Below are 21622 nucleotides of genomic sequence, written 5' to 3'. Positions count from 1 at the left end.
CATCTGTGGAAGTGTGGGGGCGTGTTCCTTCCACGTTGCCCCGTGTCTATTAAAAAAACGATATTATATATGTTGGCAGAATAATTCTTTAAAAAAAATTTATATTAAAAAAATATAAAAAGGGGGTACATACACAACAGGGGAGAGAAAGAGAATGGAATGCAGTCTGAAAGTCACCGTAAGCGTGAACACAATCAATTAAGACCCGAAATGGTTTAACAAATCCTTCCAATGATTGCTAAGCCAGAATGCATCTTCTCGATTGAAATTGTCTCTGTGTTTGTATATGTGGATAGCCTCATGAACGAATATCTCATGGTAGCGAGATGGCTTGCAGATATTCTTAGGTTTCTTCGGTAAAGTCACGTAGGTCAAAAATTTTAAATTAATAAAAGTAAAATAAAAATAAAATAAAAATCACGACGTTTCGGAGGCAACACAAGCTTCCGTCTTCAGGTGGAACCGTCACAGCACGATAGCTGTATCAAGTGAGAGAAATTCCAAGAACACAGTATTTGTATATATACTGGTTGAGAGTGGGAGGGGCCAAGGTAGGCCCTGAATATTATTTTTGTGAGGTTCGGTGCGGCTGAAGTACGCTGTTAGGAATGGGCCTTTGTTGTGTAGAATGGTTGACTGAGCCTATTATTATGTAGAGGTGTTGCGGCTTAAATCGCTATCAGGAAATGAGTCTTTGTTGTGTAGAATGGTTGACTGAGCCTATTATTATGTAGAGGTGGTGCGGCTTAACTCGCTGTCAGGAAATGAGTCTTTGTTGTATAGAATGGTTGACTGAGCCTATTATTATGTAGAGGTGGTGCGGCTTAACTCGCTGTCAGGAAATGAGTCGTTCTTGTATAGAATGGTTGACTGAGCCTATTATGTAGAGGTGGTGCGGCTTAACTCGCTGCCAAGAAATGAGTCTTTGTTGTGTAGAATGGTTGACTGAGAATTATTATGTAGGGGTGGTGCGGCTGAAATCGCTGCCAGGAATGCTCCAAATATGTGTAGTTAAATCTTTTTTACATGATTAATAACATCTTTCCAATGATTACTAAGTTTGTACCCATCATCACGGTTGAAATTATGTCTGTGTTTGTATATTTCGATGGCCTCGTGTACAAACCTTTGATGGTAGCCAGGAGGCTTGCAGAGCACCTTAGTCTCGGAAAAGACAATTTCATCAGTTTTGCCGTGTTTCAGATCTGACTTGTTCTCGCGGACACGATCAGAGATATGACGTTTCGTTTCTCCAATGTAGCAATCACCACCACTGCAACTCAGTTTGTAGACTCCAGGGTATTGTAAGTCAGGAATGACATCTTTCACAGATGGAATTAGGTCACGGATTTTATGTACTGTACTGAATCGGACTTGAATCTTATGTTTGTTTAGAATTTTGGAGATCTTTTTGGTCACGCCTGCTATGTATGGTAACGTGATAGTTTTGATCGGAGTTTCATGTGGCTGTTTCTGTATGGTGGGAGAAACAGCTTGGCGGATAGTGCGGTCAGAGTATCCGTTCATCCTGAGGGCCCGATGTACATGTCTTAATTCACCGGCCAGGTGGTGTTGGTCAGAAATGCCATGGGCTCTGTGGTATAGCGTTTTGATGAGAGAATTCTTTTGAGATGGGTGGTGGTGGGAATCCGGTTTCAAGTAGGAATATGTGTGGGTGGCTTTCCTGTAGACAGAATGTCCCAAGGATCCGTCAGGTCTCCTCTCAAACAGAATATCTAAGAATGGTAGTTTACCATCTTTCTCCACTTCCATGGTGAATCTGATGGATGGGTGTCTGGAATTGATGTGGTCCAAGAAGTGATTCAATGCTGGGAGGCCATGTGGCCAAATGACGAAAGTGTCATCCACATACCTCTTCCACAGGGAAGGACGCAGGGTGGATGTCTGGATGGCGTCTGATTCAAGCTTTTCCATGAACATGTTGGCTATCACTGGTGACAAGGGGGAGCCCATAGGGGTACCCTCATTCTGTTTGTAGAAGGTGCCATTCCAGATAAAATAAGTGTTGGTGAGGCAATGCCTAACCAGCGCAGGTACATCCGAATTCAATCCATGTTGGACCAAGTCCTCAATTATTGTTAGGGTGTCAGGTACTGGGACCTTGATAAACAGAGATACTACATCAAAACTGACGAGGATATCATCAGGAGATAGTACCATGTCCTTGACCATAGAGACTAATTGGGTTGAATTGAGTACTGCCGAAGAGGTCTTGCCTGTGAAGGGAAGCAGAGTATCTGATAGAAACCGGGCCAGTTTGTACGTAGGAGAGTTGATCGTCGACACGATGGGTCGTAGCGGGGTGCCTTCTTTATGCATCTTGGGAAGACCATAGAGTCTGGGAGGTCTTGCCGCCGTTGGTTTTAGAGAGGGACGTTTGGTTGGTTCGATTAGGGAAGTCGAACTCGTGATGATTTTGTTAGTTTTTGTCGTTAGGCTGTTAGTAGGATCGTTTTTAATTTTGGAGTAACTCCCATCATTAAGTAGGTCCAGGATTTTGTTGTTGTACGAATCTTTATCCATGATGACCGTGGCATTGCCCTTGTCTGCCGAGAGGATGACAATATCATCTCTCTTTTTTAGGTCCGCGAGAGAACCTACGGCAGAATTCTCCATGCAGGTCCTCAAGTGATTTGCTGTATTTTTTGCGTTTCGCGATGCCTCTTCCTGCATGGCAAGTGTGGGGAAATGAGCGAAAGATTTGTTGGCAATTTGTCCGGAGAACAAAGTGAGCTTGGATTTGAAGGCTTTCACATGTTTGTACATGTCGTGAACAAACTGATATTTCCCCTGCAGTTTCTCATTCAGCTCATTCATGTGTGAAAATATGTCCACAGCAAACGCAAAGTCACTAAGCCAGTTCTTGTCGCTTAGCTCAGGGAATTCGTCAGATTTCCCCATCAACTCCAAAAATGCGATGATATCTTCTTTCAGCTCCCACACTCGCTGTAACACTTTCCCCAAACTTAACCAGCAGACACGAGAGTGGTACAGCAAGTCCTGATGATCCGTATCAGTTTCCTCCAGGAATGTAATAAACTGACGGTGCTGAAGTCCCCTTGATCGTATAAAGTTCACAAGTTTTACGACTGGATTCACGACACGATTAAGCTGCAATACAGACTTACACAGGGATTCCTGTTGGATGATGCAGTGAAGGAAAATAAGATCCTGGACAGGGTTTTCCTCTTTCACTTTATCCTGGATTCTTTTCAGCAGCCCAACATTTTTTCCAGTTAAATTTGTCGATCCATCCGTTGTGACATTGACAAGTTTACTCCGAGGTAGCGTCATTCTTTCGATGACAGCAGATACCTGGTTATACAAGTCCTCTCCCCGCGTTGTTCCTTTCAGGGACTCTATGGTCAAAACCTCCTCTGTTATCGCAAAACTGTCAATGCCTCGGATAAAAATGAGGAGCTGAGCAGTGTATTTTACGTCTGTACTTTCATCCAGTGCTAGTGAATATAATTCAAAGGAATCAGACTTTTTGTTTAATTGAATGGCTATATATTTTTATCAATCAGTTCCACACGGCGAGTCACAGTCCTGCGTGATAAGCTGACTTTTTCAAATTTGTATTTGATCTCCGGACACAAGATGTCTGCTGTCTGTACCATGCATTCTTTTACAAACTTGCCTTCGGAGAAAGTGGTAATGAGTGGTAATGTTGGTGAGAAGAAGGTTTTAAAGACAATTTAAATCGAAGTGAAGAAGGAAATTATTGAAAAGTTTGTATAATTAATGATTTCTTAAACTTTAATTATGTGTTCTGTGCTTAAAACTCTTTTTAAAAAACTGTGGGGTCTAGAACGGACTCATGAAATTTGGAGAGAACTCGGAGTTAAGTGTTGTTTGTTTTGTTGAATTACACAAAGCGTAACAGTTATGTATATAACTTTTGTTATATGAAATTCCTAGTAAGATATTAATTTTGTGAGTGTAGTCATACCCCTCCCCCTCATTCAAGCCGTAATTTAGAGCGAAAGCACCGAGTATGTCAATCGCTAACATAAGAACCCGTTAATCTCTTCTCGCATCATTCATACGATGATGCGGTGAAGTAAACGTTGATACGATATTACTGTGAATGCTTCCAAAAACAATACTGTACCCAAATATTACTGTCAACTTACTTTCAATGGAAACATGAATTGCTCATACGAATATTCTCTCTCTCTCAGAATCGACTGACTGATGTAGCAGACGAAACAATCATCTTGTTGAACGATTCTAAACCTTGATGCGGCAATGTTAGTTTTCTCTGTTATTCAAGGTTATTTCAGTGTTATTCAATGTTGTTACATTTAGTTTACTATTACACTGAATTCTATGGCGTAATTAACTATTTTTGTGCTTAATAATCTTTAAAAAAAACAATATTTATATACAGTTCGTAGGAGTCTGGAACGGATTAATTGTATTTACATACAATCCAATGGGGAAATTAGGTTCGAGTCACGACCAAATCGGGTTGGACAAGTTCGGCGGGCCGGATTAAAAAGCCCAACGGGCCGTATACGCCCCGCGGGCCGTAGTTTGCCCATGTCTGATCTAGACGCACACACATATGGACTCAAAGACACACACATCAACTGACACACATCGACGGGCACAGCAATTCCCGATGATAGCACAGCTATCAGTATCGCAGTACAACGTATAAGTAAATAGCGTGAGGTAGCAATGGAAACAATACAAATGCATTTAAAAAATAAGCAGAATTAAGTGTAAATGAAAGAGCAGCAGTACGCACAGGTAAGTTGAGAAGCAGGCTACAGTCGAGATTATAGACTTGCAGTATGCCGACTCAATGACATAAGCATAGCTACAGTCGACATAAAAGGCTGGCAGTCCACTGAGTGAGGTAAAGAAGCAGGCAACAGATTATATACTGGCATACACTTGTAATAAGAGCCTATGTCGGATTCACGTGGTGATCGGCTTTGCCGGTCCCGCTTTACAGCCAATGGGGGGAGAGCCTGGGAGCATGGCCTCGGCGTGATCACGGGATGTCAGCTAGGTGATTGGTTTCGCTGGTCTTGGCCTCAGCCAATGGGAAGACAAGTCAGGGGCGTGGTCCCAGGAGTTGATGGGGAATCTGGAACATTCGGCGCAGGCTTTTGAGGATTGGCTGGAGTGTACCACGTGACCCAGGCGTTAAATAAGGGGAGAGAGGAGAGACACGTGGTCAGACATGGAACGAAGAGAGAGGGGGGCCACGCGCGAGTGGGGCTCCGGGTGCCACGTGGCGGTGTGTCTCTGGTGGCTGTCTGCCCGCTTCCCGTTGCCTGCCAACAACGGGAAGTGTTTGTGAACTGCAAGAAGTGAAATAAAAGGACCGATTCCACAAGCCGTCTCCAGCGTGTTATTACACACTCATAATGGTGAAAAGGAAAATGAGCAGTGTAGGTAATAGTTTGGCAGTGCACTGACGTTAATGAATCAGCAGGCAGCAGGCCATATGACAGACTGGCAGTAGACCATGGCAGGGTCATAAAAGCGCAGCAAAGAAAGGGAGAATTTAGCAACCTAAAATTTAAAAAAGTGTTGTGCACACAAACATTATTATAATATCTGGCAACTTGTTTAATAATAGTAAACAATGCACCTGAGTTGTTATCTGCACACAAACATAATTATTGTAATATCGGCAAACATATTTGTTTCAGAATAGTAAGCAATGAACGTAAGTTATTATCTGCACATAAACATTATTATAGTAAGATTTGTCAACTGATTGGTTGAATGATAGTAAACAATGTGCCAGAGTTGGTATGTGCACACAAAGATAAAAAGAGTAATATCTGGCAACGTATTTGTTTCGTAATAGTAAGCAATTAAGCGGATTTTTATCATGACACAAAAATTATTATTGTAATGTTTGTGAACTAATGTGTTTAACAATAGTAAACAATGCACTTGAGTTAGCGTAATAAGCAAGGAAATAAGTACTTACCATAGCCGTGTTGAGGCCTTGTGGCATGCGTAGCCCCCGTGCTGGCCTACATTGGCGAGGCGGCGGAGTTGGCACGTTGCCAGGCTAGGGGCTGGGCCCGCTACCCCCACACCCCCCAGCATCCCCCGCCCGTGCAAGAATAATGGTATGTAAGCACTAAAATATGATTATGTAGGGAGTTTGTAGTATAAACTGGACGCATCGTGTTAAAAAAGGGGGGGGTTTAAGAGGACATGACACTGTGAAGAAATATCCGCAGCGTGATGTGTATATGTGTTGCCTGTAAAAAGTGTAAAATGAAATGTCCCCCGTGAGCTGGAGCGAACGCGCAGCACTTGGTAGGGTCCGCCCCCCGCCCCCACGAAATTGTCGTCAGTTGGTACAGTCGACGGCGCACAATAAGTAAATAATAATAAAAATAAATGCCACAAATGTGTTCATTAAACTACTTTAAAGTTTACGGATGGGAAAACGGAATAGCATATTCCCACCGCGGGGCTTAGGGCGTGCTGCCTGGCAATTCTTTTTCGATGAAAAGCCCACCGTTTGAGAGCCAAATCCCCCGCAAGCGCGAGCGTACGGAGACTTTTATAGATGAATAAAAAGAAGAAGATAGCCCTGTGAGCCATTCGGCTCTTGAATCGGGTGCAACCGCAACAAACAAAAAAACTAAAACATGAACAAGAAAACATCTTAAAGTGACTATGTGCAAACAGAAAATTCAAGAAAAGACAGCAAAATATTGCAGAAAAAGCACCATACACCAACACTGTGTGCAAAAATCCCAGTGGGATGCAAGTCAAACAACAACAACCACAAGACAACTTAGATTAAGGCCATCAGTCTAGCTCTGTACTACAACAAACAAACATGGCCAAACCGAAAAACTTTTCAAAAATCACCAAAATAAAGCCATAAAAGCAATGAACTGTGATCATAGGAACTGTGACCGAATTTTCACAATAAACGACGTAAACAACATGTATTACCAAACTCTGCAGCCATAGCTGGCTGCATGAGTCACTCCACAACAGCAGGAGCATCAGTCGGAGTGTCAACATTTTTCAATGGACCTTTAAGATCAGCACACTAAATCAAAATACAGATCATACTTTGCAGCGATCATCCGGAGCGAAACATTGTATTTTAGGCCACTGAATTGCAGTGGCAGCTAGGGGTGTACAACTCCTCTAAAGCAGTTTTGAGTGAAGATCTCATAGGTAGTGATTCAAGTTTCAGTTTATTGGCAATAGCATTCCAGACCCTGGGGGCATCAATAGCAAAGGCCCTTCCTCCAGTATTTGTATGGCAATAGGGAATGTGAAGCTGGTAAATGAGCGAAGACCTGAGGTCAAATTTGTTCTTTGAAACAGAGAGGAGATCCAGCAGGTAATCTGCGGATTTCTTTGTAAGTACATCATGAATAAATAAGATCTGATGCACAAGCCGTCGAACATTGAGAGATGTTAAGTTTGACCCAATGTAGAGATCACAGTGGTGAGTCCTATATGGGCAGTTCAATGCAAATCTTAAGGCCGAGTGATACATTGAGTCAAGCTTCTTCAGTACAGTACATGGGACTGATTTATACACGAACTCACAGTAATCAAGTAGAGGCAGTATGGTAGCTTGTATCAATTCCAAACGGAACATAGGGGGGAAGCAGTGCTTGTGTCGATACAGAAAACCAATTTTTTTTGTCTTTTTACCAATATAATCAATGTGATCTTCAAAATTCAGTTTTTAATCGAGAATGACCCCAAGATACTTATAGATCTTGACTTGCTCTATTTGATAATTATTTAAGGAATGTAATTGGGGAAAAATAACTTCCTGCTTTAGTCCTGGTGAGAAGCATAGCACCTTGGTTTTGGAGGTATTCAGGACTAGTTTAAGAGCAACTAGCTGATGTTGTAGTTTGTTGAAATCACCCTGGAGCTTAGCAATCACGTCATCCGGAGAGCGGCCAGCAGTAATCAGTATTGTGTCATCTGCAAAAAGATTTACTCTGGAATGATCCAGGTCAGTGCCCAATTCATTGACATAAAGAGAGAACAAGAGGGGGCCGAGGATTGAACCCTGTGGAACCCCTTTTGTTATCTTAACACTGTTTGACCTCCAACCATCGGTTAGTACAGTTTGAGTGCGAAAAGAGAGGTAATGTTTTTAACCATTCTACTGCGTGTTTGGAGAAACGGAGGCAACTTAGTTGACTAAGCAGGGTGTTGTGGTTGACTGTATCAAAGGCTTTGGATAAGTCAAGAAAAAGACTGGCGCAGTACTGCTTATTATCAAGGCTACTGTAAATGTGATTCAGAGAGTCTAATGCAGCGGATGTGGTGCTGTATTTTTTTCGGAACCCAGATTGTTTTCAATGTAATAGATTGTTGTCGGACAGGAAACTGCAAATTTTCATCAATGGTGACAAAATTGAGATAGGTCGGTAGTTATTTAGATCATCTTTAGGGTCCCCTTTGTGAAGTGGACGAACACAGGAATGTTTCCATTCTAAAGGTATTGATGCTTCTTTGATGGACAGGTTGAAAATATGGGCTATAGGTTTGTATATTAGGTGACCAACAGTTAGCAGAGCAAAGACGGGAATACTATCTGCTCTGGTAGAGGAGGACCCTTTGAGGTAGAACAGTTGTTTCAGAACATTACTTTCGTGGATTGGCTGGAAACTAAATTCGTTTAATGTTTGGACAGGGGTGTAGGAATTTGCATGCACAGGGGTGACTCCCAATACATTATTAAAAAGGTCACCAGCTTCAGAAAAATGAAGGTTAAAATTGTCAACTATTTTTTGGGGCTCTGAAAAATATTCCCCATTTCGGTTAAGCTGAACGGGCAGATTATCTGTGTTAGATGCCTTTTCGATACTTTGATTGTTTTCCAGAAGATCCTGACATTTCCATGTGATTCCAGGAGAGTGAAGGAAAAGTATGCATTTTTTGCATGCCGTATTTTTACGCATCTATTCCTTAAAATCCTGTATTCTAGCTAGTCATGGACCAAATTACTTTTCTGAGCACATGCCCAAGCCTTGTCCTTAGTTTTCATGAGCTTAGTAATCAAGGGATCAAACCATGGTGGGCGGTTGCCTTTAGTTTTAAATCTAACCAACGGAGCATGTTTGTTAAGAATTTGGAGAAATGTGTACCAGAAGATCTCCCAAGCCGTAGTCAGGTTGGGGATATCACAGACCTTGTCCATATCCGAGTGAAGCACATCATTAGTAAATGCCTGAATGCTGAAGTGTCTCATGGAGTGCTTCTCAACCAATTTATGGGGGGCTTTGGGTCTGGCTGATGATCTCACCCCAAATATGAAGGAGTGATCACTAAGGTTATTACCCAGAACACCAGTCAGCGCGAAATTGTGAGGGGCATTTGTTAATAGGACGTCAAGCAGAGATTACTGTCCCGGGTTTTTTAGGTTGGGTCTTGTGGGGACATTTATTAATTGAAATAGGTTAAATTAATCTGCAAAATTTGTGGCCACGGCCGGCGGGTTTAGCCAATTCCAATTGAGATGACCCATTAAAATGATTTCACCTTTAGGAAGGTCCCAAAGAAGCTCCCTCAGTGCGTTCCCAGCTTCAACATCCTTACCACTAGGTGGTCTATAGCAGCACACTACCAATATCTGTTGATTTTTAGGGAGAGTGATTCTGAGAGCCAGACTTTCAAAGCAATATTTAAAAAGGACTGAGCTGATGAACATGCAATAGTACTACGAACATAAATGGCAATTCCACCTCCTTTGGACCCTCGGTCAAGTCGAAAAAGGTTGTAGTTGTCAATCGTAATCTACAAGTCATTGACAGCCGGAGTGAGAAATGTTTCTGTAAGGCAATTCTCTGATGTTGACATGTAGAACACCAACACCTTTTCTGCCAGAAAAATCGACAGAATTAAATGAGTTCTTTACATTTGGGCCAGGGTGAAGCTCAATACCTCCCAGAAATAAGACCCATGGAGCAGTAGCTAATGCAGCTGCAGGGTGCAGCAGCATAGACAGAATCAGCAGCATAGACAGAATCAGCAGCATAGACAGAATCAGCGCGGGCAGGTGGAACGTCGCGAGTGCGGACGTGTTGTGGGGTGAAGGGGGCCCATAGTGGCGCACGCGTAGTAATAACCCCTCGGTGGTGGTGAGCCAGCCAGTGAGCGATGTCCCTCCGAGAGGACACGTCGCGCCCGCCCGCTCACGGGGAGTGGGAAGGTGGGCGTTAGCCCCCACAACATCACATTGATCTTCATACACGTCTGATGCGGAATAGGTTCACATCAACCCCCACCGCCAGCCGCTAGAGTGCGCTGGAATCACCACAATGGAAGCAATGCGGACATCCAAGATTCTGGAATCGCGACTCCACTCATACCGCGGAGTCGCGAATCCCCATCGACTTCAGCGTGAGTGACACGAGCAGTAGCGATTCCTTATCGAGATTCATTCACAGACGCGCATCGATGCCATGTGCTGTATGTACAACACGGAGTACTACTTTTGCACCGTACGTAGCCAACCGTGCAAATCGGAGCTGGAATAAGAATCAATGCAGACCGATATTTACACGGAATCGCGATTCCGAATACATTAAAAAGGATCGAGGATATGGCTATTATAATCGCGCTGTTAACAAACTTTATCGATTCCATGACCGTTGGGGGCTCTGAAAATCGATTTGACGATTAGAACGACGAAAAGAATCGCGACTCCATTTCTCTCGTCCTCCCCACCCGCAAAAGACGTGAGTAGGGGTGAGTGAGGGTGAGTAGGGGTGATATGCGGTGAGTGAAGGTGAGTGAGGGTGAGTAGGGGTGAGTAGGGGTGAGATGCGGTGAGTAGGGGTGAGTAGAGGTGAGTGGGTTGAGTCGGGGTGAGGGTGAGTCAGGGTGAGTGAGATGAGTCGGGGTGAGGTAAGGGTGAGTGAGTTTGAGGTGAGACTGACTATGGGTGAGTGACGGTGAGTAGGGGTGAGTGAGGTGAGCAGGTGTGATTTAGGGTAAATTAGGGTGAGTATTTGTGATATGGGGTGAGTGAGGGTGAGTAGGGGTGAGTGAGGTGAGTGAGGGTGAGTGAGATGAGTCGGGGTGAGTGAGGTTGAGGTGAGACTGACTATGGGTGAGTGAGGGTGAGTAGGGGTGAGTATTTGTGATATGGGGTGAGTGACGGTGAGTGAGGGTGGGTGAGTAGAGGTGAGTGATGGTGAGTGGGTTGAGTAGGGGTGAGTGAGGGTGAGTAGGGGTGAGTGAGGGTGAATAGGGGTGAGTGAGGGTGAGTAGGGATGAGTGAGGGTGAGCGAAGGTGAGTGAGGGTGAATAGGGGTGAGGGTGAGTAGGGATGAGTGAGGGTGAGTAGGGGTGAGTGAGGGTGAGTGAAGGTGAGTGAGGGTGAGTAGGGGTAAGTAGGGATGAGTGAGGGTGGGTGAGGGTGAGTGAGGGTGAGTAGGGGTGAGATGCGGTGAGTGAAGGTGAGTGAGGGTGAGTAGGGGTGAGTAGAGGTGAGTGGGTTGAGTCGGGGTGAGTGAGGGTGAGTCAGGGTGAGTGAGATGAGTCGGGGTGAGTAAGGGTGAGTAGGGGTGAGTGAGGTTGAGGTGAGACTGACTATGGGTGAGTGACGGTGAGTAGGGGTGAGTGAGGGTGAGTAAAGGTGAGTGGTGAGAGGGTTGAGTAGGGGTGAGGGTGAGTGAGGGCGAGTCCGGGTGAGGGTGAGTCGGGGTGAGTGAGGGTGAGTCAGGGTGAGTGAGGGTGAATCAGGGTGAGTGAGGTTGAGGTGAGACTGACTATGGGTGAGTGAGGGTGAGTAGGGGTGAGTAGGGGTGAGTGAGGTGAGCAGGTGTGATTTAGGGTAAATTAGGGTGAGTATTTGTGATATGGGGTGAGTGAGGGTGAGTAGGGGTGAGTGAGGTGAGTGAGGGTGAGTAGGCATGTGTATGGGTGAGTATGGGTAAGTAGGGGTGAGTTAGGTGAGTCGGTGTGAGTGAGGGTGAGTAGGGGTGAGTGAGGGTGAGTCAGGGTGAGTCGGGGTGGGTGAGGGTGAGTGAGATGAGTCGGGGTGAGTGAGGTTGAGGTGAGACTGACTATGGGTGAGTGAGGGTGAGTAGGGGTGAGTATTTGTGATATGGGGTGAGTGACGGTGAGTGAGGGTGGGTGAGGGTGAGTAGAGGTGAGTGATGGTGAGTGGGTTGAGTAGGGGTGAGTGAGGGTGAGTGAGGGTGAATAGGGGTGAGAGAGGGTGAGTAGGGATGAGTGAGGGTGAGTGAAGGTGAGTGAGGGTGAATAGGGGTGAGTGACGGTGAGTAGGGATGAGTGAGGGTGAGTAGGGGTGAGTAGGGGTGAGTGAGGGTGAATAGGGGTGAGTGAGGGTGAGTAGGGATGAGTGAGGGTGAGTGAAGGTGAGTGAGGGTGAATAGGGGTGAGTGAGGGTGAGTGAGGGTGAGTAGGGGTGAGTGAGGGTGAGTAGGGATGAGTGAGGGTGAGTAGGGGTGAGTGAGGGTGAGTGAAGTTGAGTGAGGGTGAGTAGGGGTGAGTAGGGATGAGTGAGGGTGGGTGAGGGTGAGTGAGATGAGTAGGGGTGAGTGAGGGTGAGTCAGGGTGAGTGAGGTTGAGGTGAGACTGACTATGGGTGAGTGAGGGTGAGTAGGGGTGAGTAGGGGTGAGTGAGGTGAGCAGGTGTGAGTTAAGGTAAATTAGGGTGAGTATTTGTGATATGGGGTGAGTGAGGGTGAGTAGGGGTGAGTGAGTGTGGGTCAGGGTGAGTAGAGGTGAGTGAGGGTGAGTAGAGGTGATTTAAGGTGAGTAGTGTTGAGTGTGGGTGAATAGAGGTGAGTGAGTGGGGAGCAATAGTGCAGTGGCTAGCGCATTGCACTACGAATCTGGCGGCTTGAGTTCGATTCCCGCTCGTGACGAATATGTGAACCGGTCTTGGGCTTCCCCTAAATGCACTAGGCCTCAAATGAGTAACTGTAGTGGTGTTAAGTAAACATCACCACTAAGGAGACAAAGGCGGCCGGCCGTGGTGCTGGCCACCCATCCCTTTTGTGCCATTTCGGCCTTAATAGGTGCTCGATAACAACACTTGCTTCTACAGTATGTTAAAGGCGATACTGGGGTCTTTTTGTCTTTGGAGTGTGAGTAGGGGTGAGTCGGGTGAGTGACCATGGCCTCGTTCTTTGGGGAGGTGCTGCCCGTGTTTTCACGAGCGGGGAGCGACGAGGAGAGCGGAGACGACGAGGAGAGTGAAGAGGAGGAGAGGTACCACCTCGAGACTCGTAGACTCATACTCGCACAGAGACTTATAGACTTACATAGCGAATCATCGACTCAAACGGACTAACAGACTCACATAGGCATAGAGACTTACAGAGAGACCCATAGACTGATACAGACATACATACACAGAAACACTCACATAGACATACAAACTCACACACACCCATATAATCACACAGACATACATACTCACACAGACACTCACATAGACATACAGATTCGCACAGATACACTCGAACAGAAACCCATAGGTTCACAAAGAGACCTAAAGACTCGCACATGGTGATGGGGGAGATGATGGTGATGATAGTGATAATGGTGATGATAGTGATAATGGTGATGGTGGTGGTTATAATGTGATCGATGATGGTGATGTCGATGGTCGTGATAATGATGATGTTGGTGATGATGGGAGTGATGGTGATGGTGGTGGTGTTGATGTTTACAGTCGTGTGGTGATGTCCTGGAGTGATGGCACAATCCCATCCTCCTGCTGCACACTCATCCTCGCTACAGGAGAACACGCTCTCGGTACCATTACCTCTATTAATACTATGATCGCCATCACCTTTATCACCACTATCATTAACACCATTACCACCATCAGCACTACCATCAACACCATCATCAGCACTACAATCATATCATCACTATTATCACCATCATCAACACAATTATCACCACCACCAATCTGCATCATTATCACCATTATCACCGTCATGAGGACAAGATAATAATCATGCGGTACATGCCAGGGTTACCAAGGAGACAATCTAAAAAAATCTGTGACGTTTCATGCAATGGCTCTTCTTCACAGTGTTGTTGACAAACGTGTTGAGTTTTGTGTTCATGCACCACTTCTAACGCAGCAGCATCACAAGATATAATTTGTTTAATTGAAAGGGAGTCCACACCAGGTGATCTTCGGGCTTTATTAAAAATCCCTCGCACTACAACACATGCACTGGTAAGGGAGCTGCTTCTTCAGGATCCCTCACATCCGTCACATCCCATCTCTATACACTCTCCCCGATTTCGCAGGATCCCTCCAACTAGTTCCTCTAATCTCCACCATCCCCTCTTCTCCACCAAACCTGTCCCTTGGCCTGTCTGTCTGCCTCTCGCTCTCCCTTTCTCTTTCCCTTCAAATCTCTCTCCCAGTCCTTAGCCAATTCCGTGCTTTTTCCTTCATAGCTGTGTTCCAGCCACCTTTGATTGAATAGTTAGGGTATGCCTATGTGCCCTTGCATCACCCCAATGTGTCCTTACAGCACGTTTACATAATGACTAGCGTTTGCTACACTGCACAGTGACCAGAATATTATACTTTACACTGCAGTGACTGCTATACAAAGCACACATTTGCCTGAAGTTTGAATCATGATCCAGCACTCACTTATTAACTACATTCACTTGCTCAACCACTCACCCACTTACCGACTAACCAACTCACTCTAGGCCTCTCTTCCATTTTCTCTTTTTACAAGCTCTCATAATAATCGCCTCATTTTTATAAACGTTTTACACTCTAATAGTGCTGTTTGTTGCTGGCTGCTTGTCCATGTGCTGTGCCCTCAGGGTTCGTGCAAGTATTTGTGCTGGGTTTGGGGGGTCAATCATGGGTGCAGAGGGGGTCCTTGCACCCACAGGGCACGACCCCTGCCCCCCTTGCACCCCCCGGGGAAAAGTGGGGGGTGCAGACGTGTCGCATCTACCAACACAGAGATTCACCAGAGGTACTGAAGGCACAGCGGCATGTCGTAGTGCTGCGAAGCTACACATTAGGCAGCAATGCCCACTGTGGTACTGATTCACTCCTATGCTTCCTGGTCTCTGTCCAGGTGTGGGTGGCGCTGTGTGCTTACACCATCCCAGAGAAGCTGCTTCATGATTGGGCGAAGCAGGTAAGTGGCACAACTAATCACAAGCCAGGTTTGGTGACCATGTGTTCCCATGGACCAGGAGTGTGTCAGGATATTGGTGAATGTTGTTGAATGGACAGAGGGATTCATAATGGACAGGTCAGAGATACTGAGCCAGCAACACGTAAATTATTGGTTTCTCTCCTCATGGGTTTTATAATGGCTGGGTCAGGTTTCAAAACGGCTGATTCATAAACTCATACAGATAATAAAATTAGTGGATAATCGGATAATAGTGTATCTCTGTAAATTCTCAGCTCCATGACAGTGGTGATATATTACAAATAATAGCATTTCCAGATAATTGTATACAGGTAATTAAATACAGAGAATAGGATTGTGGTTCAAACTTGATTTGAAGCTTTCGTGACTGCAGGAATTACTCTTTGGTTCTTTCGGTAAAGTCACGTAGAAAGAAAATAAATTAAATAATAGAATACGACGTTTAGATTGCAACACAAGCAGTCGTCATCAGGTAGAACTAAATTTGAGAGAGTGACAAAACACAGACACGGATACACAGACAATCACACAAGCAGAGAGAGACAACACAGAGACACAGAGAGAGAGACCCAATGCCTCTGTGTCCGTGGCCTTAAATAGAGAGAGAGTGGGGGGGGGCAGAGAGAGAGGTGGGTCTACTGGAGCAGAGAAATTAGCATGTCAATGAGAGAGCTGTGTGGAAATCCTCCCCGCGGCAGCAGGGGGAGAGAAAGACCCAACAAGTCTGGTAAATTTTAGAGAGAGTTGTGTGGAAATCCACCCGGAAGTGGCTGGGGGAGAGAAAGAGTGAATGGACCTATGAGAGCCTGGTACATTTTAGAGAGAGAAATAGGCAGTTTGAGAAAACAAACTTTGCAAATTTTTGGAAATGTAATGCAATGCAACGCAGAGAGTCGGCTAACACACAGTTAACGCATAGCCTGGTCGATTACATTATCCAAAGATTGCTAAATTAGAGCTGTGTGGAAATCCACCCCGCGTCGTATTCTATTGTTTAATTTATTTTCTTTCTACGTGACTTTACCGAAAGAACCAAAGCGTAATTCCTGCAGTCACGAAAGCTTCAAATCAAGTTTGAACCACCTCTACGTGGAGGATGTAAGTTTGTTTTCTCTCTCTCTGTGGGTCTCTATCAAATTTCACGCTTAACTTCAAATTTAGCAATATCTGGAGAATGTAATCAACCAGGCTATGCGTGAACTGTGTTAGCCGACTCTCTGCATTGCATTACATTTCCAAAAAATTGCTAAGTTTTTTTCTCAAATTTCCTATTTCTCTCTCTAAAATTTACCAGGCTCTCATAGGTCCATTCGCTCTTTCTCTCCCCCGGCCGCTTCGGGGTGGATTTCCACACAACTCTCTCTAAAATTTACCAGGCTCTCATAGGTCCATTCGCTCTTTCTCTCCCCCTGCCGCCGCGGGGTGGATTTCCACACAGCTCTCTCATTGACATGGTCATTTCTCTGCTCCAGCAGACCCACCTCTCCCTTTATTTAAGGCCACGACACAGAGGCATTGGGTCTCTGTGTGTCTATGTTGTGTGTCTCTCTGTGTTGTCTCTCTCTGCTTATGTGTTTGTCTGTGTGTCTCCGTGTCTGTGTTTTGTCTCTTTCTCAAATTTAGTTCTACCTGATGACGACTGCTTGTGTTGCAATCGAAACATCGTATTCTATTATTTTATTTATTTTCATTCTACGTGACTTTACTGAAAGAATCAGAGGATTGTGGTTATTGGGTTTGTAGATAACAGGATTGCTTTGTGTAGTTGGTGACTCTGGCTGACCCTGTGCGGGGCCGGGTCCTTGTACTGTCTGGACTGCGGGCATCGGAGCTGCTGGCTGCACCACTCGGAAGGACCCTGAGCTCTGCCCCCTGGAAGGACCCCTTGGCATGGCCCCTCCTTCCTCCCCCCATGCATGCAACTGGGCTGCCTGCTGCAGGTGCCTGACGTGGGCTCAATTTGTAGATATTGTTGTGGTGGTTGTGGTTAATGTGGTGGTGGTTGTGGATCATTCAGTCTGGCCTGCCTATGATCCATCCTGGGTTTAACCAGGCTGGATTGTGAGGAGTTCACAAACCTTCGAAAGATCTGGACACAGTCCCATCAGTGAGTGCATCCATCAGGTAAGGCTACATTGGCTGGGTCATATAGCCCACATGGCCAGCCACCGCAAACCTAAGCTGCTTCCGTTTGCCTGAATAGAGCAGGCGAAATGGGCACGGCACAGGCTAGAAAAGAGGTGGACTTGCCGAAGATTGGTACCAGCGATGTTAAGATTGGTATCTATGGAGGCAGCTCATGAAGGATGCTACTAGGCAGTTGGAGGCAGTTGCCCTCCAGCTACAGTGGAGGGCACAGCAGCGACGCTCACAACAACAATTGGAGCGCCATGCGGCTAAAATGCAGCAAGTTGGCACAGTAGAGGGCACAGGTGATGCATCTGCCAGTCATCTCAGACAGGCAACCCATGTAACGTAGGTCTGTCCCGTGACCTGCCAGCGAGCCTTCGACATTTTACGTGGCCCCAAGTGCACCTAGCCTGACACAAGCCACGTGGTGACGTCACGAATGGCGGCTGTTGTGGTTGGTTGTGGCTATGGTTAATGTGGTGGTGGTTGTGGTTGATGTGGTGGGTTATGTGGCATAAGCTCCATGGTCATGTGGTTGTAGTTAATATTGTTTTGGTTAATGTGGAGGTGTTTGATGTGGTTGTGATTTTGCTTGATGGTTGTAGTGGTGAGCGAGGCGGTGCTAAGGGAAGTGCCAGTCGCCCTGTATCTCCTCTACTCGGAGGCCCCTGCCCCCGACCTCCCCAGCACCCGTGCCTTCCTGCCGGTCCTGAGTCTCCCACCTCTCACAGGCCTCACTCCGGTGAGGTCACTCACTCTCACCGACTCTCATTCACTCGCACTCAGACACACACACACCCTCACACACAAAGATCCCCCGTGTAACCTTAACACTTTTGTGGCAAATGCTGCTAGCAATCACCTGTGAAGGCACATGATGGGGTAGATGGCCAGCACCACACCTGACCGCCTTTTCACATTGAAGCTGAATCAACCTAAGGGAATCCCAAAACCCATTCACATAATTGTCACTGTTTGCCATGAGCAGGAATCGAACTCGGATTGCTTGGGTCATAGCACAGTATGCTAACCACAACACTACCACTCCCCACCCTTACACCCACATTCGATTACACTCACACTCAGTCACACAACAACAACTACCGTTTGCCACTAAGTGGCGGTGACATCTCCGTGGCGCTTGTGCCAGATTAGGTGCCAGACTAGGCTGCCCTAGGCTCACCTCCTCATCATCAAAGTTATATGCCTTCCCACCATTTGAAAAAGAAGCCACCTACACCACCAGTATCGAAATAGGGGAGCCGCACATCACCATAGTGTACAAAGCCTCTAATGCAAAATGGCCAAAGCCAGCACTCCCAAGTGTACCAATCCCAGCCCTATACATTGATCATGCCGACGGCGAAGACCTCTCTGACTGGATCCCCGCCGAAGATCTGCATCTGGTTTTTGATCCCAAGCAACAAGAAACTTTACACTCTGCTTGCTGGCAACACCACTACAACCCGGACCTCACCATAGTTTCCAAATATCAAAGTGGGAGCACACTGCATGCATCCCGCAAAATACTTACAAGCTTCCCCAAAAGTCAACATAGGCCCATCATCACCCACATTGGCATAAAAATCCCTGTGATTGTGTCAAAATGATTTCCAAGGTGGAACCTGGTCAAAGATGACTGGGATCACTATAAGGAGGCTGTAGAGATAGTGGTGAGTAGAATTCCCATCACACTGGAATGCTATCACCGTTTTATTGGCCTCCTTACAGCATCCACCAAGAAGAGCATCGCCACCCGAGGCTTCTGGAAATAATACTCTCCATGCTGGACAAAGGATTCCTAGGACCTGCTCTGAAAGCACAACCAGTTAGGCAGCCCACAGATTGGATAGGCCCTGCTAGAGTCTTTAGACTCAGCCAGATGCGGTGGATTGAGTGTGTTGAAGCCCTGGAATTCACACACTCCAGCCACCGTGCCTGGGCCCTACTATGATGCCTGGGTGCTGCTAATCCAATACTGGACCTCAAAAGTCCTGCCCAACTCTATAGCCTCCAAACTAGTGGAGAACACAAAAGGACCTCTTGACAAAGACATCAAGCAAGAGATCCATAGCCAATTACACCAGACAATGGCCTCAATTTCTTCACAAGACCCCACCGCCATCAGCACAAAGGAAGTGAGGGACAGTCTGGCTGCAATGAAGAAAGGCAAAGCTCTTGGCAGAGATGAAATCCTCCAGAATTTCTCCACCAATTAGGCCCTAGGGGACTCCAATGCCTGGCAAAGCTTTACACAAACATGAAAACCGGATGCATCCAAAAAGCATGGTGGGAAGCAATGGTTATCACCATACCTAAACTGGGAAAGCCAACTAATGATCCGGGAAGCGATAGGCCAATATCACTCCTGTGCACGACCTATAAACTCCTGGAATGCATCATCCTCAGGAGAATCCGCCCTCTGGTCGAGTCAGTGATCCCTGAAGATAAGGTCCACCCTAAACCGCATCCGCACAAACCATGGCAGCAGATGCGGATACCTAATGCACAAATGTAAAATAAAAAACTCTTCAGTGTGTGACTGTGGTCACTCAGAACAGACCATACAACATAATGATGCAATGCCTGATCCACAAATATGAAGGAGACATGACAGCGATACACTCCGCTACTCCTGACGTGGTTATCTGGCTTGACCACCTGAATGTGAAAATGTAGTTGCTCTGCATCTACATCAGCCATATGAAAGAAGAAGACCTCCCCATCAACGGGAAGATGTCACGCGATACAAAGCCTGTGCGAGCAGGGTGGCAAAATTGGTTAGCTGGTGCAGTCTGAAATCTCCCCAGGGCAGCGGGGGCTGGCCTGAAGTAGCTCCCATTTCGCTAGCCCATGCTTCTGAATCTTTGTCCACGTCTCCATCTCCCAAAATGAGGAATACTCCTTCCCGAGCTTGTGAAATACGTCAGCCCTGTGGCCGGAGCCCCGATGTGATGGGCACCAGGTGGTGGAGGGACGGCCCCTTGCCACACTAGCCCCGAGCAGAGACCCATATACCCCCCTCCCCCTCCAACTGCTGTGGAGTGCCAGCCCGGCTCATGGTTGTACGCAGGGGTTGCACTCCGCATCTCACTACCTCACACAAAGGTTTAGCACTCATGCCCCTCTGTCTCGCAACCATTCACCCTCTCTTCTGTTGGCATTGCCTCCACTTAGTGGCGAACAGTGGTTGTTGTTATCCTCGTACAAAGACAAAGATTCCCCATATAGCCTTCACAGACTGTGAGGGCAAGTGTTGTTAGCGAGCATCAACGAAAGCCAGCACATCACGTAGGGATGGGGGGGCCAGCACCACCCCTGACCACCAAAACTCCCGACCGCCTTTGTCTCCCTAGTGATGATATTTAAACATTGCACCAGGTCCTCAAATGAGGCTGAGTCGACCTAGGGGAGGCCCACGACTAGTTCAGTTAATCGTCATTGGTGTTGGCTGCGAGTGAGATTCGAACTCGGCTCTCTAGGTTCGTAGTGCAGCGCGCTAACTGCTACACCTCCCCTCCTCACTCACTCACACTCATGCTGTCACACACTCATCATGCGTGATGTGTTTTTCTTTGTCCCCCTACTTCACCACTTCTTGCAGCTCTTAGCGCCGAGCCTTCCGCAGCTGCAGACGTTGATGAAGCCACCGGCCCTACCCAGCAACATCTATACATAGACCCATAGCCTCACAGAGACGTATAGACTGACAGAGACCAGACTTGTATTGAGACCTATAGACGAATGTAGAAGACCCATAGACTCACTTAGAGAACCATAGACTTGCATAAAGACCCATTGAATCACAGAGACCCATATACTTTTATAGGGACCCATAAACTTGCATTTGAGACCCCAAAGACTCAGAGATACATATACTCACATAGAGACTCATTGACTCACACAGAAACCCATAGACTTACATGAAGACCCATAGGCTCACATAGACCCATAGACTCACTTTAGAATCTTTGGGTTTCTATATGAGTATGTAACCTTGCGCAATTTAAGGAATTTTTCAGTTACCTAATTAAACATTTTACAGTGCTGTTTTTTGCTGGCGACTAAGCATTTTGGGAATTTGTTCCTGTGCTCAACTGTGATTAAAAATAAAGTAACGCCAATCACGTATGTGGCTGTGTGTGGATCTATGTGTGAGCCTGGGTATTTGTGTATTTGTGGCTGCATGTTTAAGTAGATAGATATGTGAGTGCTTTATTAAATTAGTGTTTTTTTGTGTGTGTGCTTCTATTTGTATGTATGTTGAGTCCGGAAAAACAACCTCCTACCTCCTCGTTGGTGCCGGA

General features: G+C 46.2%; 1 protein-coding gene across 4 annotated transcripts; it reads left to right on the top strand.

Moving 5' to 3' along the window:
• The first annotated feature begins 10659 nt into the window (after positions 1 to 10659).
• LOC144943602 (proteasome assembly chaperone 1-like) lies at positions 10660 to 21412 on the top strand. Of its 4 annotated transcripts, none has more exons than XM_078871203.1 (8): positions 10660 to 10736; positions 13118 to 13242; positions 13709 to 13791; positions 14839 to 14996; positions 15102 to 15164; positions 16951 to 17125; positions 17921 to 18057; positions 20920 to 21412. In XM_078871203.1, the coding sequence occupies exons 2-8, from the start codon at positions 13148 to 13150 to the stop codon at positions 20992 to 20994; spliced, it is 786 nt and encodes a 261-aa protein (XP_078727329.1). In that variant the 5' UTR covers positions 10660 to 10736; positions 13118 to 13147; the 3' UTR covers positions 20995 to 21412. The 4 variants fall into 4 exon arrangements, with proteins under 4 accessions (XP_078727329.1, XP_078727331.1, XP_078727330.1 ...); XM_078871205.1 differs by having other exon boundaries at positions 10706 to 10746; positions 13127 to 13242; XM_078871204.1 differs by having other exon boundaries at positions 10724 to 10746.
• Positions 21413 to 21622: the final 210 nt, after the last annotated feature.

This window comes from Lampetra fluviatilis, chromosome 32 (genome assembly GCF_964198595.1).
Source record: "Lampetra fluviatilis chromosome 32, kcLamFluv1.1, whole genome shotgun sequence".
NCBI lineage: Eukaryota > Metazoa > Chordata > Hyperoartia > Petromyzontiformes > Petromyzontidae > Lampetra > Lampetra fluviatilis.
The sequence above is the reverse complement of the archived record's forward strand: the minus strand, read 5'-3'. Positions and strand labels throughout refer to the sequence as shown.

Coding starts and splice junctions, on each gene's coding strand:
- LOC144943602 (XM_078871203.1), top strand. CDS start 13,148: ATGGCCTCGTTCTTTGGGGAGGTGCTGCCCGTGTTTTCACGAGCGGGG. Junction 13,243..13,708: donor GAGAGTGAAGAGGAGGAGAG/GTACCACCTCGA, acceptor TGATGTTTACAG/TCGTGTGGTGATGTCCTGGA. Junction 15,165..16,950: donor TTCATGATTGGGCGAAGCAG/GTAAGTGGCACA, acceptor TGCTTTGTGTAG/TTGGTGACTCTGGCTGACCC.